Below are 24,622 nucleotides of genomic sequence, written 5' to 3'. Positions count from 1 at the left end.
ACTTATAGATTAGTCTCATCGGAGGCCTATACATAGTCAACAGGAGCGTCACATCTTCTGAGTCTCATCATCTCAACTTCTAGATAGGATCATAATATTAAAAAAAAAAAAACCTTTTTCCTAAAATCCATAAAGCAGATGAAAAACCTCTGCCTCTTCCGGCACATCCCTTACATGTGTCAAGGTACGGCCCAGGCCTCATCTTATGGGAGGTGATGAGCTGCTATTTAAGGGTAGACAAGACAACGTGGAAGCAAAGCTACTTACGATTCGTCCTCTGCAAAGTAAATTGTCGACTGTGGCTGAGTTGGATCTTCTGTCCTAATAATTATATAATTTTATATCTTTCTATTGATCGAACGGGTATTATATATATCTAAAAATATCATGACCGTTCGATCGATCAGTGAATAAGAGGATTTAAACTCTTAGTTGGACAGCAATGGTGTATTGGTCTTGGGGCCACTCATTCTTCTACCTCAGTCAAGTGCAGTTTGTCATTTTGTGAAAGCTGGACCAGCTGGTGGCCACTCAGTGCTGCAGTGCATTCTCCGCCTCAGTTTCTGCCTCGATCAACTACGTACGGCGACTATCAGCGTTTTCAACTGGCGCCCACATGCTGGGGATGCGTTTGGAAGAATAACTAGAAAGTCCGGAAGCGTGGGCCGCGCCGAGGATCATGCCACGATCGCTCGGTAAATGGGACGGCGTCGACTCTCACGCGTAATCAAATCAAACTGCATCTGATGCTCACGTGGAAAGCCGTGCAGTTGGGCGCCAGCTTCAGCCGGTAAAATCAAACCGCAGGTGGATGATGGACCCCCCGCAAAGTCGAAGAAGCCAAATCCTGGCGCACGACACGGCATTCAATTCAGGCCGGAAACGACGCGCTGCGCTGCGCTGCGATCAACGGCAGTTGGCCCGTCACGTTCTCCTCATTTATCTCTTGCCGAATTAGCAATTTGGCCCTTTTGAATGAAAAAAAATACTTATTAATTTTATTTCTTTATGTGTAAACTTAGGCAACTCCCCTTCAGTTTCTCACCGACTGCATATGCACTAGGCTGCTACTTTAGTCCCGAAACCGAGTGGCGAATAGCGAGTGGAAGAAGGGGAGAGAGTGAAATGGTGAAGCAGCAGCGATTGCGATCGAGCTCGGCGGAAGCGGTGGGTTGGGGGGCGGTGGCGCTGCTTTGGGCCACCGCCCTGGTGGTGCCTTGCTTCGCCGCCGACCCCTACGCTTACTTCGACTGGGATGTGACCTACATCACCGCTTCTCCCCTCGGCGTCCCTCAGCAGGTCAGTCTCTTCTCCTGCCCTGCATCGATTTTGTTAGATCTCGGAATTAGAGCAAATGGTGAGATCGAGCTTGTCGTCGTTTTTAATCTGGCGATTGTCGATGGCAGCTGATCGCGATCTCGAATCAATTCCCTGGACCCGTTATGAACGTGACTACGAACTGGAATGTGGTCGTCAATGTGCTCAATAGTTTGGATGAGCCCCTCCTCATCACATGGTATCTTGTGCCGGATTGATTTGGTGTTTGTTTGTTTGTTTGTTTTGCTGATGGTATTGGTGTTTGTTTGACTGCTTGGTGATAAGGGATGGGATTCAGCAGCGAAAGAATTGTTGGCAGGACGGAGTTTTGGGCACCAACTGCCCCATCCCGCCCGGCTGGAACTGGACCTACCAATTCCAAGTGAAGGACCAGATCGGCAGCTACTTTTACTTCCCTTCCTTGGGCCTCCATCGTGCTGCAGGAGGATATGGTGGGATCACTGTCAATAACCGCGATGTGATCGCTGTGCCGTTTGGGAAGCCGGATGGGGACTTCACCCTCTTCATCGGGGATTGGTATATCCGGAATCACACGGTGTGTGATTTTGTTGAGTAGTTGTGTCTCTCGATGATTGAGATATATGCTTGTCTTGATCTCGGATGGATTCTTCTTGTAGGATTTAAGGCAGGCACTTGATGATGGCAAAGACCTTGGGATGCCTGACGGTGTCTTGATGAACGGAAAAGGCCCATATCGTTATAATACCACACTTGTCCCTGATGGCATTGATCACGAAACAGTCAACGTTGAACCAGGTAATTGTCTGCTCCATGAACTTTAAACACGAGCAAAGATTGTTTCGATTGTAATCTCGAATCTAGTAGGAAATCTCATTCCTAAGGAAGTTGCTTTTTTGGAAGCAGGAAAAACATACCGTTTCAGAGTTCATAATGTCGGGACATCAACAAGCTTGAACTTTAGAATTCAAAATCACAACATGATTCTTGTAGAGACAGAAGGAACATATACTGCACAACAGAATTTTACCAACCTTGATATCCATGTTGGCCAATCATACTCCTTTTTGGTCACCATGGATCAGAATGCAAGCAGTGATTATTACATCGTAGCTAGTGCTAGATTCGTAAATGAATCACTATGGACCAGAGTAACTGGTGTTGCCATTTTACATTATTCAAATTCTGGAGGTAAAGCTTCTGGTCCTCTCCCTGATCCTCCTAATGATTTCTATGACAAGACATTTTCAATGAATCAGGCAAAATCTGTCAGGTATGTTGCTTTACATCACTTTGGTTTGGGCATATTTCCTTTGATTGGTTAACATTTCTCTATTCTGTTTTTTTTTTTTCAAATAATCTGAGCAAGTTATGTCTCTTCATTGTTTCTTGAAGTAATAGTGCAATATGATTTTCTCTTTAGCATCCTTTAAAAAAAAAAATCTTTAGGAAAGAATCCGCTTTCACGTCTTACAGTTTTTCTATCAAGTTATAAGATTAATAAAGTCTAATATGTTTTGCTCTTTGTGATCCTTTTTCAAATTTTCTCTAAGAATATATTTTCTGTCGAGTTATTGAATATCCTTTTTTGTGTTTTTTTAACTGCAGTTTCTCTTTATAATCTCTTAAAAAACAAATATTATGGGGGCTTCTGTTATTACCAATTTTCTTGGCAATGGAACCCTACTCAACTTTTTCCTCATTTCTAATAGCCTTCAACCTTACTTTTTTTTTTCAGGATGAATGTAAGTGCTGGTGCTGCACGTCCTAATCCTCAAGGTTCATTTAGATATGGTTCCATCAATGTGACCCAGGTTTATGTTTTGAGAAATATGCCTCCTGTGACGATCAATGGAAAACGAAGGACTACTCTTAATGGCATATCATATTCTAATCCTGATACTCCCTTGAGGCTTGCTGATCAGTATAATAAGGAGGGAGTTTATACACTTGATTTTCCTACAAGACCACTTGATAGACCACCTCGAAATGGAACATCTGTGATCAATGGTACTTATAAGGGGTTCATGGAAATCATATTCCAAAATAATGACACCACAGTTCAGACATACCACATGGATGGATATGCATTTTTCGTTGCCGGGTACTTCAGTATTTTTTGTTTTTACATCTGTAGAATTAGGAAAAACAGTATGAGTTTATTCATTTACAATATATTTGATTTTTATTTAACTGCAGGATGGACTATGGAGAGTGGACAGAAGACAGTAGAGGCACCTACAACAAGTGGGATGGAGTTTCTCGCTGTACCACACAGGTGTATTTGCATGAGAATCCTCTAGTATTATGAAATGAATATGATTCTTTTGTAAAGAAAATATGTTTGTCCAAATAAGTAGCCAATACGATTTTATTCCCCCACAAATTGTCACACCTATCCTCTAGGATTGAGTTCCTCAATTTGGCCATTTTATTTGCAAAATTTTCTCCTTTCTGAGTGTTCAAGGCTTTTATTTTTTAATTTGTCGCTGCTTTTCCCTCTAACAAATATTTATGCACCTTCCCATCTTTCTGTTCCCAGGTATTTCCAGGGGCATGGACTGCTGTTCTAGTCTCACTCGACAATGTAGGATTTTGGAATGTGCGAGTCGAGAATCTTGATACACGCTACCTTGGCCAGGAGTTATATCTGAGAGTTGTCAATCCGGAAGACCACTCTAACAAGACCGAAATGTCAATGCCAGATAATGTTCTCTATTGTGGTCTCCTCCGCAATATGCAGACGTAAGTCCCATCACTTCTGAATCATCCTTTTGATTACATTTGAAATTGTAGTCAAACTTGTATATGCATATATTTCCATCGTTGATTGATAGATTCAATTTGCCAACGATGCAGGCAGCAGACACCTCATGGCTCTCAAACTTCGTCTTCTTTTATCACATATGCCGGAGGCTTGCTGTTCACTTCAATGTTGATTTTGGTCTCTACTGTTATTTCCTTTAACTAACCCAATTCAGAGTTAAAGCCCGATTGTGGATATGGAAGGTCTTTCAACCCGCCTCAGCAATCAGATTTGTTTGAAACTTAGATCTTGGGCACATCTTTTATTGATATTGAGTTTGTTTTGGTTCTTGTTACCATCATGTATTATGGTCATTCATTTAGGTAGGATGCATTGTTGATTATTTAACCAATGCAATTTTCCATTCACTCTCTATAGGATTACATAGTTGAAGTTAGAAAATGCTTAATTTTGTCACATGGCAAGTTGTAGAAGAAGAAAGTACACTTTTATCGACTGCAATTTTAATTCCCTTCTTTTATATGCACTTCATAATTGCATTGGGTTATTTCTTGCCATAAGTTCTCATGAACAGAGCTGTTTTTTTTATCCATGTGGAAATGTCTTTAGTTTGTTTCGATATCAAGGAGTTAAAATGTATAGCTATTAGAATAGAGTTAGGTTTCATTCAATTTACGAAAAAAAATATTCTAAGCAAATATACAAATCATGAGAAACAAAGAAACGTTATAAGCTATAAGAAATGAAACATTATTATAAACATAAGGAAACAGTGAAAACTCTAGAAACTTTAAAGATAGAAAGTTTGTAAGAATATATAGTAAAAGGAATAGGACAGCAAGAAATATGAAAGATGTAAAAATTTAGATGGAGATAGAGGAGGAGCTAGAAGAGGAGATGAAGATAATTCTTCTGGGCTGTTGTTTACCTGGTGGAAAAAGTGCAGAAGACAAAAAGAATGGTCACGGTCATGGCAGCCGTGGTATTCCTTCATCCTTTCCACTGGTCTTAAGTTACTCCACTCAAGTAAAATAAGGGAATGGACTGCCTATGAGAGCGATCACGATCATGCTCTATAAACAAAACTTACATGATATCTGAGAAATGGATGGAGTGCGGATGATTCATCAAATGCATACTTTTGATAGCCCATCGGGTGTAAAACCAATTTGCCAATGATCACTTCGAAAGCCAGTAAATAATTATGAACACTATGCAGACTGCAATGACTGCGGAAAGGATTAGAGAATCCTTCGATCGCTTCCTCCTGATGGCACCTGCGATCGCCGACAACTTACCGTTCAGTAATTTCCTTTTTTCTACTTTACAAAGAAAAAGAAAAAATATATGCATGTGATGAACAGATCTTGCATACCAAGTACGCCACGAATAACAGGAAATTTATCACCGAGCTGCTTCACTTTTCCCTGGACATCAAAATATAAAGCTCCTTGAGACCCCAAAACTGATCTTGTTGCTTGTGCTTGACTTATCAACTCCTCAATCTGGGTGGAACACGAGCAGTAGGGTGTCTTATCCCAAAATAATGTATAAAACTAAATTCTCTGATCTATAAAATATTTTCTCAGCATTAAAGGTCATAATGATTACAGAAGACTGAAGATCTCCATCTTATTTCAATAATTGGTTCTTCATCTTATTGACGATAGATAGTTTCATTGCTATCTCCTTATTGAATAATGGATGAAAGAAATAGAAATGTTATATACAATCGTGTTACATATTTCCTTAATGCTATTGAATAATTTTTTTTATTACTTAAATCACATGTCTGGTAGCCCCTTAACCGCATGATCGAATCAACTTCATCAATCATACTAGGTATTGGCTCAAATACCATATTGAAATGAGGAAAACTACGATCAATTTCTGGTAGTTCCTTCAACTTCCATATATAATTATCTCATCGGCGTTTAAAACATACGACTGTGTGTTTTGCATATAGACTAATATATATCCCTCACTTTGTGTTTTGACCATTCTCATTATATAGCGCTCACAATGCATCAGTTCTGGAAATACGATATTGAGGCATTGAATTACGAAAAAAATAAGAAAACTCACACTAAATAGTCGGATTTAGAGATCTTACATCACTGATGTTTCCGTGAATTGCTGCTCTCTCCCTCAGCAAACTTACCCTAGGCGACATTCCACCTGATCCCTGTACAAAGAAACAGATCATACAATCCCATATCATAAGGTCGTAAGAAAAAAACGTAATTTCGATACAATATTTTATTTGTGCTCACCTTGGATTCGGTGATATCATCTCTGACAGAGTTAAGGAGCTCAGCATGCTCCCTCATAGAGTTCAAGTTCCCTTTGGTTCTTCTAAATTCCTAAAAAGGATTTGAATAACAAGCACTGGAAAACATCAAGAAAGGGAAAGCAATCGAACGAATCTGTCTTGGCAAAATTTTGGTATTCTTGGCTGAAGTTAATACTGTTAACAATACAAGCAATTAAACCTACAGATATACAAATCATCTTTCCTATATTAACACATATAGATTATATGTGATTCACCCACCATTTAGAAACCCACAGAATGCCGAGTATAGAAAATGACAAGTGGCATAAGTGTTGGTGAAGTTGTCCTTTAAGTCAAAGTTGATCAGGTTGGATCAAGCTTGAGTTTTAATGTTTGACAACATACAAGCTTTAATGTTTGACAACATATGGAGGGAGACTACAGGTGCAATTGTCCATTAGGAAGATTATTAGTACAAGTCTCCTTTGGTCAAACGTTGACCGGTTTGAATTGAGAGAGTAGTCAAGTAGATCAAAGTTGACATACTTAACTGAGAAAGTCCTAACTGGAAGTTAGGCAAGGGCAAGACCAACGGAAAGATTAACAAAAGAAGAAAAATCAAATGGGTCAATGTTAAGTGGACACTTGGTGTGGGAAGTCCTAGTGAGTAAAGTCAGTCAGTTGGAAAGTCCGAAGAAAAACAGTAAGAAAGTCTTGGTGAGTCAAGTCAAATAGTTAAAAAGTCCTGGTGGGTGAAGTCAGACAGTTGAAAGATCCTGATAAGTGAAGCTAGATAGTTAGAAGTGTTATTCTTATTCTTCTTTCTGGTATCAGAGCTTGACAAACTCTTGTTGTTTGGGCTTGTTGCTATTACGCAACCTGGAGAAGCAAAAGGATAGATCCTAACTTGGTAAGAAAGGCAGGAAGCCTAAGAAAATCCAAGGGCACATATATATGAGATTTTCTGGGAAGGAACTGCCCTCGCCCGAGCTCCAAGAGTCCCTGTAAGTCCTGAAACTTTATGAGCACTTTTATTACTACAAGAAATACTACCTCTTACAGAGAAACAATTTCTTCGACTGATTCTATTGAAACCCCTTCCATCGGATTTGCTAAACCAAGCGACTACCAAGGTGTTACACCTGGGATAGCCGCAATCATTGCTTATTCAAATAGCTGAAACCTTAAAGGAAATCCAATCAGAGCTTCAAAAACAAAACTCTCCTCCTTTTCCACAAGATCTTATTTCTAGACTACAAAATTTGTCTCTTAGTCCCCCTAAGCCAAAGGAAAAGGCAGGTAGACTTCGGGTATTCAAAGACCCTTACAAAATTCTAAGGGAAGAACAAGAAAAGTTGAAAGGAGTATGTCCACCACCAGGACAGAGCAGCAAGTAGTCACAGCTCCACTATTTGAAGATCAAATAAGAAGCTACCGAAGAAACCAACGAAGACTCCATAATGCCCAGCAAGCAGCACGAAGAATTGGGCGACAATTCACTGGCGGGGCAACCACAAGATATACTCTAGAGCAGCAAATTGAACCAGAAACTCAATTACAATTATCAATGCAAGAATGAGCCTCTATAGTACCCGCAGAAGTACTGTATCATTTAAGACGAGATGATGCACATCATAGAGTTTATGTGCATAGATCTGAAGAAGCTATGTTAGTTACTGATAACCATCAAGCTGATAGAAGTTTTATTCAAGAAGAAAGCTTTAATCAATTGAGAAGAAGCCGTATGCAGTATATACATTTAGGCGTCCTTCAGGTACGTGTTCAAATATTACATAGGCAGCGAGAAGGAACGATGGCTCTTATTGTATTCAGGGACAACCGATAGCAAGGTGACCAAGTAATATTGGCAACCATAGAGGTAGATCTAACATCAGGAAGCCAAATGATCTACGTCATTCTAGAAATAATGATGACCATCGGAGATTTTTACAGAAACATTCAAATTTCTATCCTTACAAGAGGTTATGAAGCCTGGGAAAACAGTGAAGCCAACCTCTTAATCACAAGAGGACTTGTAGGTAGGCTTTCTAACACCCCTAATGTAGGTTTTGCTTATGAAATACAGGGAGTGGTAGATTATTTAACCTCCCATAGGGTAAATGCCCTATCTGGGCGAAGCTTTTCAACAAGAAGCCTACAAAGTCTCAACTGGGTAATTAATTCTACCCAAATATCAATCCCTGTACAACCTGTACATCAGAAGTCGACAGTCAAATAATGATGGATGGACGAATCTCACTTAGCTTTAGCAATTATGCTGTTGCACAACCATCAGAGCAACCAGTATATAATAACAAAGACGAAGAAATTCTAGAAATTCTGGCAGTTCTTATAGAAACAAAGCCAGAAGTTTTTACCAATTATAATGGCACAGTTGATGAATATTATGAAGAATATGGTGATACGGAGGACTACATTAAAGAAGACAAGCAAAAATCAAAGTATAAAACTGGAAGGTGGGATACACTGGGACAACCAAGCGGAAGGTTTGATTATTATGGAAACTATGATCTCCCATAGGCTCCGCCTAACTTAGAACTCCCTCCATCATGGGATGATGAAGTTATGGAAAAACCAACAACGGCAAGTGAAAGGTATTCCTCAATAGCTGAACCCCATGTTCTTGTTAAGAAAACTTCTCAACACGCAGTGTTACCACAACGTCAAACGGAGGGATCAGCAGGACTTGATATTTCTGCAAGTCATGCTGCTGTAATTGAACCATATGGGCGAGACATAGTCCACACATGTCTACGAATTAAAATTCCCTATGGTTATTATGGGCGATTAGCCTCACGATCCGGGTTAGCATGGAAAAATAGAATTGAAGTCGGAGCTGGAGTAATTGACTCCGATTATCGAGGTGAAGTGAAAGTTCTTTTATTTAATAGAACTAATATTCCAGTTTATATTTCTCCACAGCAAAATATTGCACAATTAATATTGGAGAAAATAGTTTTTCCGGAGGTTTATGAAGTACCTCACCTCAGTTACTCCGAGCGAGGTGATAAAGGGTTTGGTTCCACTGATACCAAGACTGTTACTCCTGAACCAGCTCAAGCCTCGACCTCACAGCAGCCCCGTAACCTTACTACCAAAGAAATTCTCTCTCTCCTTATGCAACGAGAAGCAGCTGCAGTCCTAGTGCAAGATGACTCGATCCAAAATAATTCCGAGCAAGACCAGGCAACGACTACAAGCCTATGAGCCTCTGTACCACGGTCCCTGGACCCTACTCTTAATTATAAGGATAATGATGATTCTTATCTGGACTGTATTCAATATTTATCATCACTTACAACCTCAACTGAACCAATCTGGGATGATTACCCCGAATCAGACACTGAATGGGTTAATCCTTTCGCCAGCAAAGGTGGTGGAGAAAATGAACTCATCGTAGCCAACTGTGAGATGGAGTACCCAAGTTTAAGACGGCTAGTGGATGAAGTAACACCAACAACAGAACAGATTTATTCTACAAGCATGGTTATTTCTCCATACCGACCTCCTACATATACTGCAATGGGACCACCAGGATATCCCCCAGCAAATAATACAACAAATCCTCCAGCCTTTCAACCAATCTACGAGCAGCAACCTCCAAAGGCAAAATTCAAAGGAGAAATGAATAATGAATTATGGACCTTAACTTCTGCTCAGCAGCAAAGTGGAGCATTATTTGTAATACCGGAACAATTAAACCACTTTGATGACGCCTTTTCACGATGGGAATCCATAACCAAAAATTTTGTGGCATCACAAGCATTTACGGATTCGAAGGAAAAAATTGAGTTCATAGAAAACCTACCGGGAGAAATTGAAAAAATAACCTGGGTCCAATAGAGGATGACCTATGCCACTGAATATGATGCTCTTATATCTATCAGTGACGGAAGGGAAGGAACTCAACATTTTATCCCAAATGAGGCGGGTTTTTTCAGCAGAAGATTCCACTCAAGGCTCTACTGAAATACAAAATTCTGCATATAGAGATCTGGAGAAGTTATCCTGTGACAACGTAAAAAACATTATTCAATATATCAATGATTATATGAGGCTAGCAGCGAAGACAGGACGACTTTATGCAGGACCAAAGTTATCAAAAAAATTCTGGCTTAAAATGCCTGGAGATCATGGAAACAGGATTAAAGCAACATTTGTAGCAAAACACCCAGGATTATAAGTTAGAGTATTTACAAGAATCATTTTTGATCATAAATTCCTAGAGCAGGAATGCAAAGATGCATCTTTCAAGCGATCTCTAAAAGACTTATCTTTCTGCAGCCAAATCCCTATACCAGGGTATTATCAAAAATTCGGACCAAAGAAAATTGGGGTAAGACAATCAAAAACTTACAAAGGTAAACCTCATGATTCACATGCACGAATTGAAAAGAGAAAACATTTACTCCGTAACAAAAAATACAAAGGTTATCTCTGTGGTCAAGAAGGACATTTTGCCAAAGACTGCCCAATGAGAGAAGAAACATAAAAAGAGTTATTATTTTCAAGCAACTTGAGTTACCAGAAGACTGTGACATTCATTCTGTTCAAAAAGGAGAAGCTCAAACTGACGCTATTTTCAGCATATCAGAAGGAGAGGAGGATATACACGAGGTACAAAGATCTATCCAAACACCACTGTTAAATACAATCTAGCTGTCTCCATCAATGGAAGCATAATGAAAGAATCTTTGCCCCCCAATCACATATCTGCACTTGTTGTAGAAGGACAACTATACGAGCAAGGATACACTGTCCTGACTGTCTGCAATTTATGCGGATCTTATTACTTCAACAAAGAGGTACCTGTAACTCCTGCTCCATCAACACCATTTTATCCAATGAATTTAATACAGGAACAGAGAAATTATATTATTTGGTGCGAAGAAGAGATAAAGAGATTAAAAGAAGAAGTCAGCTACGATAAATCCTACTATGAAGCTCTGGAATTAGAAAGAGACTTAGAGAAGGACTTTCAAGGTTTAGAGGATGAAGAAGCTGCTAACATGCTTATTGAAGAAACAGTAGCTGCAACACAAAGCCCACGGTTAGTGAAAAATATGTTGTATAACTTAATAGTTGAAATTGAAATTCTAGATATTCCAAGATTCAAACTAAAGGTGATCCTTGATACGGGAGCAACTATCTGTTGTATAGATCAAAGATCAGTCCCGAAAGAAGCACTGGAACAAAACACCTTCGTGTGGTATAAATTCACAACAAACCGCTAATATGAAGCTGAAAAATGGGAGAATGATGATCAAAGATAATATTTTTCGAGTCCCCTACACTTACAGTTTTCCAATGGTACTGGGTGATAATATCCAGTTTATTATCGGATGCAATTTCATAAGAGCTATGCACGGAGGACTCATAATTAAAGGAAATACGGTAACATTTTATAAAAATTTGACTACCATTAATACGTTACCATCTATTCATGCAGCAATAGAAGAATTGGAATTAGATGAAGAAGAGTATATCCAAATTAAGGAAATGGTTCACATTTCCATAGGGAGGATAAGTCAGACCTTTGAACAGAAATTCAAACCACTCTTGCAAAAACTCAAGGAACAAGGAGTTATTGGAGAAAATCCTTTGCAGCATTGGCAAAAGAACAAAATTGTATGTCAGTTGGATATTAAAAATCCAGAATTTACTATTGAAGACAGGCCTTTAAAGCACCTTACTCCATCCCAAAAGGAAGCTTTTACAAAGCATGTAAAGGCATTATTGGACTTAGAAATTATCAGGCCTAGTAAAAGAGCAGCATCAAACAACTACAATAATAGTAAATTCCGGGACCACAGTTGATCCAATCACCAAGAAAGAGAAGAAAGGCAAAGAGAGGCTGGTATTCAATTACAAACGCCTTAATGATATAACTCACAAAGACCAATACAGCTTACCTGGTATCAACACTATTCTTAAAAAGGTAAGTAATAGCTGCATTTTTTCAAAATTTGATCTGAAGAGTGGATTTCATCAGGTTGCAATGCACCCTGACTCAATTGAATGGACGACCTTCTAGGTTCCCGACGAACTATACGAATGCTAGTAATGCCATTTGGGCTAAAAAATGCACCAGTCGTATTCCAACGAAAAATGGATTTATGCTTTAAGGGAGCAGAAGAATTTATAGCTCTCTATATTGATGATATACTAGTATTTTCACCAGATGAAAAAAGTCATGAACAACACCTTCAGAGAATGCTCCAAATTTGCCAAGCAAATGGGCTAGTCCTAAGCCCAACTAAAATGAAGATTGTTGTACCAGAAATCGAATTCCTTGGAGCCATCATTGGAAATTGCTGAATTAAATTACAACCGCATGTTATATCTAAGATCGCGGATTTCAAGGATAATGATCTCAAAACCACTAAAGGTATGCGATCATGGTTGGAACTACTAAATTATGCAAGAAAGTATATCCCAAATCTTGGAAAACTCCTAGGTCCCCTCTATGCAAAAACATCTCTTAATGGAGAGAAAAAGTTAAATCAGCAAGACTAAGACTTAATTCATCAAGTCAAGGAGAAAATAAAACAACTCCCATATCTAGAAATACCCCCTCCGGATTGTTACATAATCTTAGAAGTTGATGGATGTATGGATGGATGGGGAGGAATCTGCAAATGGAAAAAGAAGAAATTTAACCCAGTCTCCTCTGAAAAAATATGCGCTTATTCAAACGGAAAGTTCAATCCTCCGAAATCAACAATTGATGCGGAAATTTATGCGATGATGAATACTATGGAAGCTTTGAAAATTTATTTCCTGGACAAATCAGAACTCCTCATTAGAACTGATTATCAGACAATTATTAGTTTTTTTTGGCAAAACCGCCAACCACAAGCCTTCTAGAGTACGGTGGATTTCTTTTACTGATTGTATCACCGGAGCCGGCCCAACAGTTCAATTTGAACATATTGACGGAAAAAATAACTAGGTAGCTGATTCATTATCTCGATTAATATCTATGTTAATTTTGGCAGAATGGCCGGAACAGGAGCTAGGCCAATTAGCCTTGGTGGCACCAGCACTCAAGGAGGTGGAACGTCAGCCCAACCCAAAGGCACAAGCAACACTGAACAGGATGTTACAGATTCTCTCAAACTCGCTGAGCAGTACCAACAGAAGCTTGATGAAATACACGGCTCCTGCCCAATTCAACTGGAAAAATACGACCAGCTCTATGAAGAATTACACATGCTCGAGCAAAGAGCTGCAATCCAGACCATTAACGCACTACAGCAACACAGAATCATCCACTCATTAAAGAAACAAGAGTGCAATAAAAGAAGGGGAAAGGACAACTGGTGGAATGATTGGTATCCCGCTATCAAACAAAATGACAAACTATTATCACAGACAACATATCTCCTTCAAGATTGTGTATTCAGAATGAGGAATTTTAAAGTCTAAAGCAGCGGACATGATGGACCCTGGAAATGACTACTCAGCTTTAATAAAGTAGATTCGCAAGCAACTTTGTTTAAAGTAGACCAATGTGCTGTAAAGATAAGATTCCTTCTTATCTTAAGATAGATCAGTGCATTGTAAAGTAACCATTGTTAGTTAGAGCCCTAGAGCCAATCATTTGATGATTGTATGGATTCATGTATATCATATTCTTATATATATATTAAGGCATTTGGTTTTTGGCTATTATGCTTATTTGTATTAGTGCCAGATAAAATAAGTATAGTAACGTCCTTGAGTAGAAGGTTCTTACCTATATCAATCGATTGGTTGAATCGATAGTGAGATGATATAGGGAACACTACTCTAAATCATTCCTAGTCGAGTATTAACATTCAGGGACAATGTTAATACAATAAGACTAGCATGTAGGTCAGCTCGATGACTTGATCTCACAAGTCATGGATATAGAGATATCAAGCTGACACATGGGTATGCATTAGAGAATGTATACTGAATGACCCGCCATGAGAAAGTATCATGGATCGTTATATGAGTGTCATATACTTTCTCATGTGGCTATTAGTATGACTATTAGTCCTTAGACCGTAAGTCACCATGGCTCCCTACATAAGGAGTTATGTACTTTAGTTTCGTCAAACGTCACCGGTGGACTATAAAGGCGATTACTGGGTATATAACGAATTATGTAGAGGGATGTGAGTGATGTAGATGGGATCTATCCTCCCATATGACGGAGAGACATCGGTATTCTTGATAGAGTGAGACCACTAAGTGCGTTGCCCAAATGAGTCAACATTAGATGTTGAGCTCGTTTGATCGAGTGAGTTTATTGGGTTCAAGATTTAGATTGATTAGAGGATGACACAGTCTACGCCTCACATGATCAATCTAGATGTCTAGGATAGAAGGACACTTGTCATTATTTTGTGAGTAGTCACAATTGGTAGTCACAAGGTGATGTCGGATCTCGACATTCTTGTAACTTGGGTAGTAATGATGTGTTGCTAGATACCGCTCATTACTTATGCTCCTAAATGGGTTTAGGGCATTGCCAACGTTACAAGAACCTATAGGGTCACACACTTAGGACAATTAGGTGGAGATTAGGTTCATATGATGAACCAAGAGGATTAGATTCATTTGATGAATCAAATTGGATTAAGAGTAATCCTAATTGGGCTAACTTGAGTTCGACTCAAGTTGATTCATGTGTTAAATGAGTCTAATTTAGATTTTGACTCATTGAATCAATTTAATTTAATGAATTAGATTCATTATATTAAGTTGGCTCGAATCAAATGATTGGATTAGATCCACCATGGTAGAGATTGAGTCAAGTTTGACTTGACTTGAGAAGGAAGACCAAAGGTCAATTTTGACTTGACCTTTTGCCACCTCATTGGTGAGTTGGCATTAGGTGGACCAATAATGATGTTCCACATCATCATGGGTGCCACCTCATGGAAGTTACAAAGCCACTCTCTTAATGGTTTCATATTAATTGCAATTAATGCAATTAATGTGATTTTATGGTTTCATATTAATTGCAATTAATGCAATTAATGTGAATTTTGAAAGTGGCCGACCACTTGGTTTTTGGGTGAAAAATTCATTTTTTCCCATTCACGTGGTGTAACTTCTTCTTCTTCCTTGTGTTCTTCCTCTCAAGCTCTCCCTCTCCCTCTTCTCCTCCCTTGGTTTTGTCATCTCCATCTAGTGTGTCCGTGTGGATACTTCAAGAGGACCGGCGCTCTTGAGATCCGGCATCATTTGGACGAGCGGGAACGCGAAGGGCATCGCATCAAAGGTATAAATGGTTTATCCTTATGTAGATCTACTGTAGATTAAAGTTTTCAAACTCGTACTCGTATTTTCGTTCGGTTTTACCTTGCACGAGATCCGTGGCTTGGGCGATTCGGGGTTTCCGCGACGCGAAAAGCGGTTTTCGCGGTCCGAAAAACCCAACAACCAGTGTGCTGTAAAGATAAGATTCCTTTTTATCTTCTTATCACCAAACGTGACGATGGGGCCAAAGAGCACCTGACGTTTACTATAAGAAAGAAGGCAATCTCTTCTTGCAAGGCATCAAGCATCCACTTGAGCTTTACTTGAGGGTTTCTAAGCTTTTCTGTAAACTTCTCAGTTTGTAATCTCCTCAGTTTCGGGAGATAATCAATTTCCACTTTCACCCATCTCGCTCTTTCATCACGCTTCCCCCTCTGGTATTTCTTATTTCTGGTTCTTCTTACTGGAATCTTTGAATACCCGAAGTCTACCTGCTTTTTCCTTTGGCTTAGGGGGACCAAGAGACAAATTTTGTAGTCTAGAAATAAGATCTTGTGGAAAAGGAGGAGAGTTTTGTTTTCGAAGCTCTGATTGGATTTCCTTTAAGGTTTCAGCTATTTAAACAAGCAATTGAATTTGAGTGTTATTTTGTTTGATGATTGCGGCTATCCCAGGTGTAAGACCTTGGCAGTCGCTTGGTTTAGCAAATCCGATGGAAGGGGTTTCAATAGAATCAGTCGAAGAAATTGCTTCTCTGTAAGAGGTAGTGTTTCTTGTAGTAATAAAAGTGCTCATAAAGTTTCAGGACTTACAGGGACTCTTGGAGCTCGGGCGAGGGCAGTTCCTTCCCAGAAAATCTCATATAGATGTGCCCTTGGATTTTCTTAGGCCTCCTGCCTTTCTTACCAAGTTAGGATCTATCCTTTTGCTTCTCCAAGTTGCGTAATACCAACAAGCCCAAACAACAAAAGTTTGTCAAGCTCTGATACCAGAAAGAAGGACCAGAAATAAGAAATATCAAAGGGGGAAGCGTGATGAAAGAGCGAGATGGGTGAAAGTGGAAATTGATTATCTCCCAAAACTAAGGAGATTACAAATTGAGAAGTTTACAGAGAAGCTTAGAAACCCTCAAGTAAAGCTCAAGTGGATGCTTGATGCCTTGCAAGAGGAGATTACCTTCTTTCTTATAGCAAACGTCGGATGCCCTTTGGGCCCCATCTACAGGTTTGGTGATAAGAAGATAAGAAGGAATCTTATCTTTACAGCACACCGGTTACTTTACAATACACTGATCTATCTTAAGATAAGAAAGAATCTTATCTTTATAGCACACTGCTCTACTTTAAACAAAGTTGCTTGCGAATCTGGTTTATTAAAGCTGAGTAGTCATTTCCAGGGTCCATCATGTCCGCTACTTTAGACTTTAAAATTCCTCATTCTGGATACGTAATCTTGAAGGAGATATGCTGTCTGAGATAATTGTTCGTCATTTTGTTTGATAACGGGATACCAATCATTCCACCAGTTGTCCTTTCCCCTTCTTTTATTGCACTCTTGTTTCTTTAATGAGTGGATGATTCTGATTTGCTGTAGTGCGTTGATGGTCTGGATTGCAGCTCTTTGCTCGAGCACGTGTAATTCTTCAGAGAACTAGTCGTATTTTTCCAGTTGAATTGGGCAGGAGCCGTGTATTTCATCAAGCTTCCGTTGGTACTGCTCAGCGAGTTTGAGAGAATCTGCAACATCCTGTTCAGTGTTGCTTGTGCCTTTGGGTTGGGCTGACGTTCCACCTCCTTGAGTGCTGGTGCCACCAAGGCTAATTGGTCTAGCTCCTGTTCCGGCCATTCTGTCAAAATTAACACAGATATTAATCGAGATAAAGAATCAGCTACCTGATTATTTTTTCTGTCAATATGTTCAAATTGAACTGTTGGGCCGGCTCCGATGATATAATCAGTAAAAGAAATCCACCGTACTCTAGAAGGCTTGTGGTTGGCGATTTTGCCGAAAAAACTAATAATTGCCTGACAATCAGTTCTAATGAGTTCAAATTTGTCCAGGAAATAAATTTTCAAAGCTTCCATAGTATTTATCACCGCATAAATTTCCGCATCAATTGTTGATTTCGGAGGATTAAACTTTCCGCTTGAATAAGCGCATATTTTTTCAGAGGAGACTGGGTCAAATTTCTTTTTTTTCCATTTGCAGATTCCTCCCCATCCATCCATACATCCATCAACTTCTAAGATTATGTACCAATCTAGAGGGGGTATTTCTAGATCTAGGAGTTGTTTTATTTTCTCCTTGACTTGATGAATTAAGTCCCAGTCTTGCTGATTTAACCTTTTCTCTCCATTAAGAGATGTTTTTGCATAGAGGGGACCTAGGAGTTTTCTAAGATTTGGGATATAATTTCTTGCATAATTTAGTAGTCCCAGCCATGATCGCATACCTTTAGTGGCTTTGAGATCATTATCCTTGAAATCCGCGATCTTGGATATAACATACGGTTGTAATTTAATTCAGCAATTTCCAATGATGACTCCAAGGAATTCGATTTCTGGTACAGCAATCTTCATTTTAGTTGGGCTTAGGACTAGCCCATTTGCTTGGCAAATTTGGAGCATTCTCTGAAGGTGTTGTTCTTGGCTTTTCTCATCTGGTGAAAATACCAATATATCATCAATATAGACAGCTATAAATTCTTCTGTTCCCTTAAAGCATAAATTCATTTTTCGTTGAAATACGGCCGATGCATTTTTTAGCCCAAATGGCATTACTAGCCATTCGTATAGTCCGTCGGGAACCCAGAAGGTCGTCCATTCAATTAAGTCAGGGTGCATTTTGCAACATGATGAAATCCACTCTTCAGATCAAAATTTGAAAAAATGCAGCTATTACTTACCTTTTTAAGAATAGTGTTGATGACAGGTAAGCTGTATTGGTTTTTGTGAGTTATATCATTAAGGCGTTTGTAGTTGAATACTAGCCTGTCTTTGCCTTTCTTCTCTTTCTTGGTGATTGGATCAACTGTGATCTCGGAATATACTATTATTGCAGTTGTTCGATGCCTACTCTTACTGGGCCTGATAATTCCTAAGTCCAGTAATGCCTTCACATGCTTTGTAAAAGCTTCCTTTTGGGATGGAGTAAGGTGCTTTAAAGGTCTGTCTTCAATAGTAAATTCTGGATTTTTAATATCCAACTGGCATACAATTTTGTTCTTTTGCCAATGCTGCAAAGGATTTTCTCCAATAACTCCTTGTTCCTTGAGTTTTTGCAAGAGTGGTTTGAATTTCTGTTCAAAGGTCTGACTTATCCTCCCTACGGAAATGTGAACCATTTCCTTAATTTGGATATACTCTTCTTCATCTAATTCCAATTCTTCTATTGCTGCATGAGCAGATGGTAGCATATTAATGGTAGTCAAATTTTTATAAAATGTTACCGTATTCCCTTCAATTCTGAGTCCTCCGTGCATAGCTCTTATGAAATTGCATCCGATAATAAATTGGATATTATCACCCAGTACCATTGGAAAACTGTAAGTGTAGGGACTCGAAAAATATTATCTCCGATCATCATTCTCCCATTTTTCAGCTTCACATTAGCGGTTTGTTGTGAATTTATACCGCTAAAGTTAACCACGAAGGTGTTTTCTTCCGGTGCTTCTTTCGGGACTGATCTTTGATCTACGCAACAGGTAGTTGCTCCCGTATCAAGGATCGCCTTTAGTTTGAATCTTGGAATTCCTAGAATTTCAATTTCAACTGTTAAGTTATACAGCATATTTTTCACTAACCTTGGGCTTTGTGTTGCAGCTACTGTTTCTTCAATAAGCATGTTAGCAGCTTCTTCATCCTCTAACCTTGAAAGTCCTTCTGTAAGTCTCTTTCTAATTGCAGAGCTTCATAGTGGGATTTATAGTAGCTGACTTCTTCTTTTAATCTCTTTATCTCTTCTTCGCACCAGATAATATAATTTCTCTGTTCCTGTATTAAATTCATTGGATAAAATGGTGTTGATGGAGCAGGAGTTACAGGTACCTCTTTGTTGAAGTAATAAGGTCCGCATAAATTGCACAGTCAGGAAGCAGTCAGGACAGTGTATCCTTTCTCGTTGTATAATTGCCCTTCTACAACAAGTGCAGATATGTGATTGGGGGGGGGGGGGGGGCAAAGATTCTTTCATTATGCTTCCATTGATGGAGACAGCTAGATTGGACTTCAGTTAATTTTACTTGCTGCCTGTAACCTCCATCTTCTAATCCAAGCATATATATTGTATTTAACTGTAGTGTTTGGATAGATCTTTGTACCCCGTGTATATCCTCCTCTCCTTCTGATATGCTGAAAATAGCGTCACTTTGAGCTTCTCCTTCTTGAACAGAGAGAATGTCGCAGTCTTCTGATAACTCAAGTTGCTCGAAAATAGCAACTCTTTTTATGTTTCTTCTCTCATTGGGGCAGTCTTTGGCAAAATGTCCTTCTTGACCACAGAGATAACATTTGCATTTTTTGTTACGGAGTAAATGTTTTCTCTTTTCAATTCGTGCATGTGAATCATGAGGTTTACCTTTGTAAGTTTTTGATTGTCTTACCCCAATTTTCTTTGGTCCGGATTTTTGATAATACCCTGGTATAGGGATTTGGCTGCAGAAAGATACGTCTTTTAGAGATCGCTTGAAAGCTGCATCTTTGCATTCCTGCTCTAGGAATTTATGAGCAAAACTGATTCTTGGAAATACTCCAACTGTTAATCCTGGGTGTTTTGCTTCAAATGCTGCTTTAATCCGGTTTCCAAGATCTCCAGGCATTTTAAGCTAGAATTTTTCTGATAATTTTGGTCCTGCATAAAGTCGTCCTGTCTTCGCTGCTAGCCTCATATAATCATTGATATATTGAATAATATTTTTTACGTTATCACAGGATAACTTCTCCAGATCTCTATATGCAGAATTTTGTATTTCAGTAGAGCCTTGAGTGGGATCTTCTTCTGAAAAAAACCCGTCTCATTTGGGATAAAATGTTTTGAGTTCCTTCCCTTCCTTCACTGATAGATATAAGAGCATCATATTCAGTGGCATAGGTCATCCTCTATTGGACCCAGGTTATTTTTTCAATTTCTCTCAATTTTTTTCTTGGAATCCGTAAATGCTTGTGATGCCACAAAATTCTTGGTTATGGATTCCCATCGAGAAAAGGCATCATCACAGAGGTTTAATTGTTCTGGTATCACAAATAATGCTCCACTTTGCTGCTGAGCAGAAGGTAAGGTCCATAATTCATTATTCATTCCTCCTTTGAATTTTGCCTTTGGAGGTTGATGCTCGTAGATTGGTTGAAAGGCTGGAGAATTTGTTGTATTATTTGCTGGGGGATATCCTGGTGGTCCCATTACAGTATCTGTAGGAGGTCGGTATGGAGAAATAACCGTGCTTGTAGAATAAATCTGTTCTGTTGTTGGTGTTACTTCATCCACTAGCCGTCTTAAACTTAGGTGTCTAATCACTTATGGTAAGTGATTAAGCACGACTTGAGCGATTAGGCTAATCGCTTAAGGTTGGAAATATAACTGTTCTGCAGGTTTTGAGCAGGTTGCTGACGTTATTGTGGTAATCACTTAAAATTTGCTTAAGCAATTAAGGCGCCCGAGGTTACCCTAGAAAAGGATTTTTCGTAACCGTTCTCCAAAAACAACACTCAACGCTAGTTCTTTGGAATTCTTGGAACTTAGTGTTGTTGCATTTCCATCTACCAAGAGGCAGATTCGAGCAATAAGAAGAGAGCAAGTTAAGATTTTATTGCTCTAATTGTATTTGTTTCTGCTCTTCTTGGTGTATTTTGTGTTGTTAGCTTGTACGAGACTTCTCTGCCTCCGGATTGTTTCCAAGAAGGAGGTCTTTCATAGTGTATGTGTGAGAGAGGGCTGAATGCTTAGATTAATCACCTTAAAGAGATGGATACCAAGTAAATCCTTTCCTTGATCCCAACAATAAGTGCACTTCATAAGCTATTAGGAAAACACTTATTATCAATGTTCTTTACTAAGCAAAACAAAACAGAAGATGTTAAATGCATATTTCAAATTTAGGGACGATTGATGAAGAGCCACCTGCTATTTGGAGAATCTTCATAATTTAATTTTCTAACTAACAGAAATAAACGTATTAATCTAGATCAAGAAATAAACAGAAAATTAACAAACTATCAGCTCCATAAGTACCAGATAGTTGGCAAAAAGGAATAAAACATTATATGTTTTAACGTTCCAACCACACATGGTACTCTTAAGGCCTAAAATAGTGATTTAATGACAAACATAATGCTTTTCAAGTACTATTTTTCTTCATTTTTCAATATTAAAAGCAAAATAAAAATAAAATAAATAAAAAGTTATACTATACCTGTGTGAATTCATGAAGTATGTCTCTATGTCTTGCAAGTTTTTGATTTATCGAAGTTGTGGCCGCTGTTGATGCAGCACATCGACTCATGGCATCATTGACATCCAATAACTTCTCTAGTAAGGATCCAATTTCCATCTCCATGGACTTCCATGATCTGTTAGATCCTATAGTGGGTGATCCATTGTCTCCATTACCTGAATATCCATCTTACTCTATGAACATAAACACAACCTAAATGGATTTTTCTAGGACATAAATAGAAGCTTAAAGTAGAAGCTGAAATAAAGCCAAATTTATATAACTTAAAACATACTTCACCAAATAACTGGAAAAAAGATTTTAAAAAAAAACAAAACCAAACCAAAATAGTGAATGAGTTTTAATTACTAAAACAACAATTATCCTATCTGCATTTGTCTGATTGTCTCTAAAGATTCATAAAGGTTATATCTCACAAAAAGCATATGACCAAAGCCTGTTCTTTCCCTCAGTAATTGGTTGTCTACTCATTCCCTAATGAAAACTTCCCACAAAATTTGCTATGATCAACAAAAACAACTCAACTAATTGAAATAGTGGCAAGCTAGTCGCATCAACTAACAACCAACTACAAAAATCTCCCTGAAACATCAAATAAAGGATTGTAGTTATAATGATGTTTATTTGTTCAACCTTCTGAAATTATACAAGTGTCAAAGTGAAGAAACATTTACGAGCAGTTTTTTCCCATTTGCTCAAATTCATCACACAATTAGGCTTTACAAACCAATTTATTGCCAGATCCGCCATAGATCAAGATTCAAATTTTACGAACAGATTAAAAGAGATATCACATATTTACTATCGTCCCACGAAGGAAAATAAACTTTAGGCAAAAGAATGAACTATAATAAAGAATGCCTACAACAAATAACACAGGGCACAATAAGATCTTGACGATTCTCGGAAGTTCAAGAGAAATTTTGTCTCTTAAAGTATATAAACACGCATATGCAGTAAGATTGGAATTCCAGTCATCGACTAGGGTGGTCGATGGACACCGCGAGGGAGAAACGTGAATCGCCTATCTCTATTAAACACCGATTCCGAGTATGGAGAAGTGCGGAGAAGAGAAAGGGAGGGCCGAGAGCGTACCGGAAGAGTGGGTGAATATGGAAGCGAGCTTGGCGTAGGAGGAGAGTTTGACGTCCAGGTCACCCTCAATCTTCCTGGCTTCCTTGCGGAGCTCCTCCCACCCTGTGGATTCTTGGGCATCCGTCGAGCTCATTCTTCTTCTTCTTCCTCTCCTTGCCCTTGTCGCTGGCGGTCGGGGAGATCGCAGATCGCGGAGATTGTGGTTCCATCGGCCGAGAGAAGAGGAGAGAAGCAGAGGGAGGCGAGAAAAACACGGGCGGATCTTGTTCGTGGTCTTCCATGAACCGAACCGAACCGGGTATGATCTCACAAAATACATTTTCAGAGTAAAATTGTTACTTATTCTATTGTTTTATCAATTAATATTCTTTAGATTATTCTACGGAAATTATAGATTTATCTTGTGTTATACATGTGATTTTTTTCTTAATTTTCTTGTTCTTGTATAATCGGCTAAATAGTTAATAATTTTTATTTTTCATCTTATATACCTAGAAAAAAAAGGCACCAATGTATTTATTGAACCTAAATTGTTTAAACAAATAATGTTTGGGTCTTAGAACTACATTAATGGTCTTGATTTTCATTTTTAACTCATATCTAGTAAGTGGTCAATAGTAATGATTATTTAAGAAGTCAATAGTGATGCAAGCTATGGTAGGGTTTTCAAAATCTTGAATACTCCCTATATTCAAAACTTAAAATATAGAAAAGTTATTATATGTGGCATTTAATTGTTGTAGAACTCATCGTAAAGAAACTCCACCATCTACACTTTTTGTTAAGCATATGATGCTTTCTTAACGAGTTGGGACTTCATCTGTTAAAATGCTCCATCTCTGATACTTCTTATCAAATATCAAATCCTCAACCCATCAAAGTCTTGTCAGATATCTTCTAGTTCTCTTGATCCGTCGGAACTTCATTGCCAAAAGCACATTCTCTCAGACTTCAAACCTACAAATATCTCATCTCATATATTTTCACCCACCAAACTTGGCCAAACTACGATTTCACATTTTAATTCAAATATTCAGTTCTTCAACCCGATTAATTATAAAGATGACCTACCCGAATGTATGAAAATTTTCCACTAATCAAGATAAATTACAAATGACTGGTTGCACTGCAATTAGCATTCCAGGATTACCTTCCACCGGAGAAAATTAATGTGTAGCAACTAGGAATCAACCCATGAATATCATTCCAGCATCTTAACACTTGCATCTGGCATCTTTGTACATGATCAATTTGTCATCGTTGCTAAACTATTAACAAGGCAACATTTTAACATATTACTATATTGGCAATCAAACTCAATATTTAACGTGTAGGGAGGGAGTAATGACAACAATTGATTATAATTAGCAAGGATTTACCATATAAATAGTACTTGATGTTGTTTTTGTAAATATCATAACTCATATAACTAGTGATTGTATACCATATTTATGAATAAAGTATAAATATGCGTATGAGAAGCAAA

At 38.5% G+C, this 24,622-nt stretch overlaps 2 protein-coding genes across 3 annotated transcripts; one reads left to right on the top strand and one right to left on the bottom strand.

Annotated features, from left to right (window-relative positions):
- Positions 1–1,024: 1,024 nt before the first annotated feature.
- LOC121996056 (monocopper oxidase-like protein SKU5) lies at positions 1,025–4,589 on the top strand. The gene is made up of 9 exons (XM_042549868.1): positions 1,025–1,299; positions 1,407–1,516; positions 1,603–1,873; positions 1,956–2,094; positions 2,203–2,569; positions 3,035–3,400; positions 3,496–3,574; positions 3,839–4,041; positions 4,156–4,589. Exons 1-9 carry the CDS (start codon positions 1,126–1,128, stop codon positions 4,265–4,267), a joined length of 1,821 nt encoding a protein of 606 aa, XP_042405802.1. The 5' UTR covers positions 1,025–1,125; the 3' UTR covers positions 4,268–4,589.
- A 242-nt stretch (positions 4,590–4,831) lies between these two features.
- LOC121996057 (Golgi SNAP receptor complex member 1-2-like) lies at positions 4,832–24,471 on the bottom strand. Of its 2 annotated transcripts, none has more exons than XM_042549869.1 (6): positions 23,137–24,471; positions 22,000–22,196; positions 6,337–6,426; positions 6,177–6,248; positions 5,439–5,568; positions 4,832–5,340 (listed from the first exon to the last, which is right to left on the bottom strand). In XM_042549869.1, the coding sequence occupies exons 1-6, from the start codon at positions 23,453–23,455 to the stop codon at positions 5,243–5,245; spliced, it is 906 nt and encodes a 301-aa protein (XP_042405803.1). In that variant the 5' UTR covers positions 23,456–24,471; the 3' UTR covers positions 4,832–5,242. The 2 variants fall into 2 exon arrangements, with proteins under 2 accessions (XP_042405803.1, XP_042405804.1); XM_042549870.1 differs by having other exon boundaries at positions 5,439–5,490.
- Between the last annotated feature and the right edge of the window lie 151 nt (positions 24,472–24,622).

This window comes from Zingiber officinale, chromosome 6A (genome assembly GCF_018446385.1).
Source record: "Zingiber officinale cultivar Zhangliang chromosome 6A, Zo_v1.1, whole genome shotgun sequence".
In the NCBI taxonomy this organism is placed as follows: Eukaryota; Viridiplantae; Streptophyta; class Magnoliopsida; order Zingiberales; family Zingiberaceae; genus Zingiber; species Zingiber officinale.
This window is presented reverse-complemented; position numbering and strand designations above follow the sequence as displayed.

What these genes read in the sequence shown, in the direction of transcription:
- LOC121996056 (XM_042549868.1), top strand. Translation starts at nt 1,126, where the DNA reads ATGGTGAAGCAGCAGCGATTGCGATCGAGCTCGGCGGAAGCGGTGGGT. An exon ending in AACAGTCAACGTTGAACCAG is followed by an intron (nt 2,095 to 2,202) that starts GTAATTGTCTGC and finishes TTTTGGAAGCAG; the next exon opens with GAAAAACATACCGTTTCAGA. An exon ending in TATGCATTTTTCGTTGCCGG is followed by an intron (nt 3,401 to 3,495) that starts GTACTTCAGTAT and finishes ATTTAACTGCAG; the next exon opens with GATGGACTATGGAGAGTGGA.
- LOC121996057 (XM_042549869.1), bottom strand. Translation starts at nt 23,455, where the DNA reads ATGTATTTTGTGAGATCATACCCGGTTCGGTTCGGTTCATGGAAGACC. An exon ending in ATGATATCACCGAATCCAAG is followed by an intron (nt 6,249 to 6,336) that starts GTGAGCACAAAT and finishes TTCTTTGTACAG; the next exon opens with GGATCAGGTGGAATGTCGCC. An exon ending in TGTTATTCGTGGCGTACTTG is followed by an intron (nt 5,341 to 5,438) that starts GTATGCAAGATC and finishes CGGCGATCGCAG; the next exon opens with GTGCCATCAGGAGGAAGCGA.